Raw genomic sequence first — 7,878 nt, forward strand, 5'->3', positions numbered from 1 at the left:
TTTTCGGTCTCTGCGTGAGGAAAAGTGGATGAAGACTGTAGTGGCTCAGAGCGATAGAGCGAAGTCTTACTTACATGCGTGGAATTCCGAGGAAATTTTTGAAGAGGGATCAAAGAAAAACGTATATCAAGAGATTCAATGAGATTCGTCAAAGAGTTAAATTCGGTATACCTCTAGACAGCGACGGTTGGACCATGTGGATAAGCACGTGTCATGACGCGTCGAAACGTCCTTAAACGATCAAAAATATGTAGAAAGAGGATTGCGATCTCGTCGAACTCGCCACCAGTGTCGACTCCTCGGACGCGTATCGCGAGTGGGAACGACGGTGCGACGAGTGTCTCGCGTTTTTACGAGAAAGATGCCGCAAAAAAGAAACTCAACCGACGTGCACCGAAACGTTGAACTCTCTCATCGCTTGAGTGGCGCGATTGGAAGAAGCGAGAAACGCTCTGCGTCAAAGTTTTGCGCAGGTAGGTGCAGGCCACGGTGAACCGAGCAGAGGAATTTCGTGAACTGAGATTGAGACAGCTATCAAGAGGCGCGTATTGACCGGTGTGGTGATAAACTCCAATCACATTGATCCTCGGCTATTTCTCGAAGATGCGAGAAACACGGTGTTCAAACAATTGCGCGTCAATCATGAGAAACACGCGTGCCTGAAAGTCAATACGGTTTTCAACGGCGAGTTTGTCGCGGGAGCTCAAACCGCCGTCAAAAGCATCGCCATAAGAAATCGTCAGCTTTTTCCTACGTCCGATTTGCGAGAGTGGTACGACAGATACGTGATCGATGCCACTATGACGGATCTGGATGAGTTTTAGGAACGCGACAGTGGCTGGGCATTGTCACGTATATTGAGACGGTGATCGATGGTGAACATAAATAAGCGCAATCCCATGCACGCAGGATGTTGGGTGGAAATACCGCGATGGATAAAGCAGAAGAGAGCGGTGATCGACGTGCGTTCGAACGACAACGCGTGTTTCGCGTGGGCGATAATCTCCGTTCTGTATCCCGTTCAAAGATACGCGGACAGGTGTAACGAGTATACCCCCACTATTCAATACTGAATTTCGACAGAATCCAATTTCCTATGACGCTGAAGCAAATTTCGAGGTTCGAACGACTCAACGACGTGTCCGTCAACGTTTTCACCGTTTGGAGGAAGAAACAACACGAAAACGAGATTGTTCCTATACGGCTCACTGACGATAAGAAGGACAGTCACGTCAATCTGTTGTATCTGTTAGATTTGCGAAACAACTCGAACGTTGGTCATTTCGTAGGGATAAAGAATCTACCGCGATTGGTGGGGTCTCAGTTGAACAGGAATAGGAAGATGAAGTACATTTGTGATCGGTAGGTATAAAAAAAGATGTGTGTGAAATGAAAAAAATTATATATATATTTTTTCCAGATGCTTACACTACTTTTACTCCAGCGAGAAATTGTCCGCTCACAGCGTCGATTGCGAAAAGATGAACGACTGCGCTATCGCTCTCCCAAACAACGACGACAAGTGGCTATGCTTTCGCAATCACAGTAGGAAGGAGCGACTTCCTTTCGTGGTGTACGCCGATCTGGAATGCGTGTTGGAGAAAGAAGAATAGACAACGATAACGTCAAGAGATACGCCTATCAACATCACAAAGCGTTCAGCGTGGGATACTATCTGTGCAGTCCGTACGATGAAATCGCACCCGCGTACAGATTTCGTCGCGGCGAGGACTGCGTGTCGTGGTTCGTCAACGAGCTTAACGTTATCACGCATCGCGCGAGGGAGATACTCATGACGAACGTGACCATGGCGGAGCTCACGCTGGACGAGACTCGAAATTTTTTGAACGCGACGAGCTGTCACATATGCGAGAGGCCGTTCGAATCGCAGGATCAACGCGTGCGCGATCACTGTCACTTGACCGGACGTTACGGAGGTCCCGCGCATCCGCGCTGCAATCTATTTTATAGAGACTCATACGTTATTCCTGTGTTCTTTCACAATTTGTCTGGTTACGATGCCCACTTTATTATCAAGGATATAGCTAATAGCTTCGAGGGTAGCATCGATTTATTACCGCTCACCAAAGAGACGTACATATCGTTCACGAAGAATGTAAGGAAAGGCGTTAGCAGGGGAAACTTCGTGAAGTTGCGATTCGTGGATTCGTTCAAATTTCTCAGCACCAGTCTCGAGAAATTGGCGTCGTATCTCGATAGGAACAAGCTGAAAATTACGTTACTACACATTACTACACTCTACCGGGATATACGTGAGACGCGATGCTCAAGCACACGGGGGTGCGATTTGAATTGCTCACCGATATCGACATGGTAATGTTCGTGGAACGCGGTATACGCGGTGGTTTGAGTCAATGCTCCAATAGGTACGCGCGAGCTAACAACAAATAGGCTCAGTTTCCACTGAGCGCGTTACGCGTCGCGTCGTCACAAGTTAACCAATGAAAACATCCCATTTCATTACATTTTTGTGACGGGATCGAAATGGGATGTTTTGATTGGTTCAACTCGGACGACGCGACGCGTGACGCGCTCAGTGAAAACTCAGCCATACATGCGATCGCACGACTCTTCGCAACCGTCGACGTATCTCATGTACCTCGACGTGAACAATCTGTACGGCTGGGCGATGTGCGAACCGTTGCCGTACGCAGAGTTTCAATGGGTCGACGATGCTAAGAGTCTCGATATAATGCCCGTGTGACATTGGACTCCGCTATCGGTTACATCTTGGAGGTCGACCTTGCGTATTCGCATAAACTTCATGACGTTCACGCTGACCTTCCGTTCTGCCCGACGCGCGATAAACCTCCCGGAAAACGGTGCGATAAACCCCTCGCTACTCTGTGCGATAAGTCGCACTACGTGCTGCACTACCGTAATCTACAACAATGCGTTCAATTCGGATTGCGCGTCACGAAGATTCATCGCGCGCTTTGATTCGCACAATCTCCGTGGCTTCGTGGATACATACAACTCAATACGGGATTCAGAATTCGCGCTAGCAACAATTTCGAGAAAGAAATGTACAAATTAATGAACAATGCGGTATTCGGCAAAACCATGGAAAACGTACAAGATCACGTCGATGTGCGTCTCGTGACACGTTGGGATGGGAGATACGGCGCGGAGGCGATGATAGCGAAACCGAATTTTCACAGTCAAAGCGTCTTCGCGGAGGATCTGATCGCCGTTAAGTTGCGCAAACTCGAAGTGAGGTTGAACAAACCCATTTACGTCGGTATGTGCATTCTCGAGATATGTCCAAGACGTGCGTCTACGATTTTCATTACAATTACATGGTGCCGCTGCATTGCGAAAGGTGTAAGATAATGTACACGGACACCGACAGTCTCATATATTTTCTCAAATGCGACGACGCGTACGAGGATATGAAACGTGACCCGTGAAACGTACCCCGAGAACAATACGTACCGCATGCCGCGCGTTAATAGCAAGATACCTGGATTGATGAAGGATGAGAACGACGGCGCGGTCATGACAGAATTCGTTGGACTGAGAGAGAAGATGTATGCTTCGAGGGTCGAGGAAAAGAGCGACACGAAGAAAATAAAGGGTGTCAAGAGAAACGTGGTTGCGAGAACGATAACGTTCGACGATTACGTGCGTTGTCTGAACGACGAGATAAAGCAGTCTAAGCGTCAGACGTGTATTCGTTCAACGTTACACGAGGTGCACACCGTGTCTGAGTTGAAACTCGCTCTCAGCCCGTACAACGACAAGCGATACGTCGTTTCCGACTCGTACGACACTCTACCGTGGAGACATTACAAGATACCGTCGTGAAGAGGAACTTTTTTTTTTATCAACGTTATATTTGTAACGTTCGCGTTTTCTCGCTCGGAATTTGCTCGCCAGGCCAGGGTGAGAAAGCGTGGAGACATTGGTTGGTTTTACACAAAGCTATTTATTCTCACTATATTTACAATACAGTTTGATAAAGGGCGCGAGTGTCGATGCGCGCGCGCGCGCGCGCGCGCGTGTGTGTGTGTGCGTGTGTGTGCGTGCGTGTGTGTGCGTGTGTGTGCGTGTGCGTGCGTGTGCGTGCGTGTGCGTGCGTGTGCGTGCGTGTGCGTGCGTGTGCGTGCGTGTGCGTGCGTGTGCGTGCGTGTGCGTGCGTGTGCGTGCGTGCGCGTGCGCGTGCGCGTGCGCGTGCGCGTGCGCGTGCGCGTGCGCGTGCGCGTGCGCGTGCGCGTGCGTGTGCGTGTGCGTGTGCGTGTGCGTGTGCGTGTGCGTGTGCGTGTGCGTGTGCGTGTGCGTGTGCGTGTGTGTGTGTGTGTGTGTGTGTGTGTGTGTGTGTTGCTCCGCTGAGCTGCAGTGTACGTGTGCTGGGTTGAGACGCGGTCGGACGGAGACAGGCTCGCGGACAGGCGCGGAGGCGCGGCTGCCTAACGGATTCGCGGGCAAGTACGGAGGCACGGTTGCCTTACGGATTCGCGTATCGGCGCGGAGGCACGGTTGCAGATCCCTGCAGATCCACGAATATCGGTACGTTTTGGTCGACGGACATCGTCTCTCTGTACGGTCAGTCGCTCCCCCACTCTGTTTCAATCTGTCGCTTATCGGGATTTCGTCAGACGGCCTTCTTCCTCTTTTACACGATTTTACGGACTATGTTAGTCAGCGGATTGTACTCGATCACGCGATCGTGGATGATGAGGTAGTAGGCCGTCGTATTGGAATCTATATTACGTTTGCAATCGAACTCTATGCGAACGTCTACGGTGGCGCTTTTGATGGATTCGTTCTGACGCGAACAGTCGATGACCACAAACGGGCCCCATTTGTTGATATCTTCCATCGTTAGGAGCGCGTTTTCTCGCTTGCATCCGTAATACGACTTTCGAAATTTTGCGTACATCTCGTACAGTATGGCCGTTCTACGCTTCTCAAAATCCAAGTTCATATCGTCGTAGAGATAAAAATCTGAATTAAGGTACAGTTTCACATTGGTGAGATTACCGTCATCGAACTCAGAGGCGTGTTTCAATAAGTTGTTGGACCTTCCGGTTTGTAGCGCGAAAATGACGTATCGCGGTTTCTCAAGTTGGGTCGCTGCTTTCACAGCCCACGAATGCCTGTTCGTGGTTTGGAGCAAAGGGTACTCGTACAGATCCCATGAGCGGAAGCCCATACTTAGGTATCGTCCGCTCTCCAACGTTCGTAAAAGGGACAATTTATTGACGTCGTTCAGCACCACGTGCGGCATTCGCCATTGCACTTTCAACAGAGTAATCGTAGGATTCTTGTGACGTTCCGGTTTCGTGATGATGCAATTAGCGTCGGTTCGGGAACGTATCAGAATAAGTTCGTGTCGCGCGTTTATCACCACGTGTTTGTAATCCTCGCAAAAACCTAGCAGAACGTTAAGGGGTACGCAGAAATTGAAATCGCCGATTCTAGTTCTCGAACGAGGTCCCACGTATTCGTTGATCACAATCCATCCAGCGTTTTGCAGCTTCCTGCTTCTCTCGGTGGTCAGCGACACGAAATTCTTGATCGAACTGGTTATTCCGACGTTTCTGTTCCTGTCGATCTCCACGCTGTTGAGTTCGTATCGAATCTCGTCGAACATGAATGCCACGCAATTGTTGTCCATCGTCGTATCTGAATCCTTTTCCGGAACGCCGTCGGAGAGTACTCCCTCGATGTACAGAAAACTTTCGCAGGGTAGAGTGTACAGATCCTGCTGTTGTATCGGAATTCGTATTTCGTCGCTGTGCCCGAACGTGGTATTGGCATATGGATTGTAAGTGTGAGTCTCGATCTTGATGATGCGATCGTCGAAGATCGGCTTACCTTCGATACTCAGGATGTCGGTCATGATCGTTCCTCACGACGAATCCTAGAGATCGTAGAAAAGCGGCGTTCGCAGCGCTCAGTCCGTTTTTCTTCTTCTTCTTCTCTCTCACAATCAGTCTGCGCGTTCTTTTCGTCGGAGCGCCGAACGATAACGTTCGCGGTGCAATGACGGATGTGGCTCTTGCGAACGTCTTGTTCAAAACAAGCATCTTTCGCGCACGCATATATCCGTCCCCGATTTTTTTATTTTATTTTCTGCGACGCACGTGTAGTCGAACCGTTATCTCCTCTCCGCGGAAGTCGATCAATCGTCCGATCTGATCCACGACGCGTAACGTTATATCGGTGACACTCCGCGCGATGACCGGAAGGTAAATGATCTGCGTCGGAGTCTCCGACAGCTTATACCCCGGTGGAACGTTCGGCACAAATTCGTGTATCGTGTGTGCCGTGTGTCTCGTTAGCGCGCAAAATTATCGAGCGTTCGCTTTTCTCGCGGTCGTCATCGTTATCGTCCACGTATATGTAATCGTCTTTCTTCTTCGTACTTTTTTTGCGGAGGATAGCTGTTCTCAGGTATCTATCTATAGCGTCCAGTTCGTACGATCTTTCGGGAATAACGATCACGTCATTGATGTCAAAGTAAAATCTATTGTTCGTGGAGTCAATGTTCGGTATCGTGTTGTACGTCTCGAAATTCGCGAAGCCTATCTTATATTCGCCGCCGCTCAGATCCAGAGCGGGAAAGTAGCTGGCTGAGAGGACGCTGCTTCTTCCGGATAGCGAGAGAGTCAGCGACATAGCGAGATTGTTTCTCCCTCTCTCATCGTTAGAGACGTTTCCAGTCGATGTCTCGGAGGAACCGCAGATACAATTGACCGCAGATGCTCTGATCGAACGTCTGATACGAACGACGGTTGTACACAATGTTCACGTCATTCCCGAGATATTGTTCGAGTTCCCTCGGGGGTCGAAGATTTCCAAAACTGTCAAAATAGATCGCTTTGTTGCCTCTCTTAGCATAGGCGACCCAGTGCGTACCCGGGCCCTCTGCGTCGTCGAGATTCACGATTCCGCTCTCGTCACGACGCACTTTCGTCGGCAACGCGTTGCGCATAAACACGCTCCTAAAGAAAAGTATGCACGAAAGGCGCGCGAACCGATTCAATTGCTCGTTTGTCGTAAAGCCGAACGTCGGAAAATCGAGCGTCGTCAGAATCTTTTTCAGCGATTGTTTTTTTTTACCCGTTCTCGTTCGTCTTCTGCTCGTCACACCACTACCGCGTTTGTACGGCGCGAGATGCAGTCCGCGACCCTCCAACGCGCGATTGTGACGTTGCAGTTCCTCGAGCTGACGTTGAGCGGCTTTGTTGTCGTTCACCGCCTTGGCCACGCCGGCCGCTCCACCGATCAGGGATCTGAGCGCTCCCAATATCGGTAGAAAAGGTAGGAGACCCCCACGTTTCGCCAACGGGAGTATTTTCTACCTCGTTACCACTCCCTTCTTCCTCTTTCTCATGCCCATGCCCAATTTAGTTTTTGTTTTCATAGCAGCCCATACGGCGGTCGCGGCGGTTCTCTCGCCAAGGGTTGTGCCGCTCGCCGTGATACGTTCGCGCGCCTTTTCGGCTAGCGCTCGATCGGCGACGTGCCGATCGGTGAGATCGCCGCTTCGCGAGTAAGTGATATCGTGCTTGCGACACGCCTCGTCCAACGGATTGACACTTCGATCACCTCGCGCTGGTCGCTGCGAGACGAGTACCCGGCCCGGTTTTCGCGTCGCCGTTGCCCTTCCTCGAAACACCCGTAAGGGACGTTCTACAAACGTCGCAGGGTCACAAGGAACTGCACAGTCAATTGGGTCCGTTGGGACAAAGATACGTGGGCGCTCTTCTAAGCGGGGACCCACAAAATAAATTCGATATTGTTTACGGTGTGTACATCGGGAATGACGGCACGATGCTCGGTGACAAACGGTTCAAGGTGAACGCGGACAATTCCGTGATCGTGGACGGAGTGAGATACACAGGCACG

At 50.4% G+C, this 7,878-nt stretch overlaps 2 protein-coding genes across 2 annotated transcripts; one reads left to right on the plus strand and one right to left on the minus strand.

The window, feature by feature from the left end:
• Positions 1-361: 361 nt before the first annotated feature.
• LOC143902904 (uncharacterized) lies at positions 362-2,725 on the plus strand. The gene is made up of 6 exons (XM_077416134.1): positions 362-473; positions 532-817; positions 1,084-1,362; positions 1,421-1,545; positions 1,602-2,273; positions 2,559-2,725. Exons 1-6 carry the CDS (start codon positions 362-364, stop codon positions 2,723-2,725), a joined length of 1,641 nt encoding a protein of 546 aa, XP_077272260.1.
• A 1,911-nt stretch (positions 2,726-4,636) lies between these two features.
• Positions 4,637-5,866, minus strand: LOC143902905 (uncharacterized). Its single transcript, XM_077416135.1, has one exon. The coding sequence runs from the start codon at positions 5,864-5,866 to the stop codon at positions 4,637-4,639; it is 1,230 nt and encodes a 409-aa protein (XP_077272261.1).
• Positions 5,867-7,878: the final 2,012 nt, after the last annotated feature.

Source organism: Temnothorax americanus, unplaced genomic scaffold (genome assembly GCF_048541705.1).
Source record: "Temnothorax americanus isolate GAGA-0224 unplaced genomic scaffold, ASM4854170v1 Scaffold415, whole genome shotgun sequence".
Lineage (NCBI taxonomy): Eukaryota > Metazoa > Arthropoda > Insecta > Hymenoptera > Formicidae > Temnothorax > Temnothorax americanus.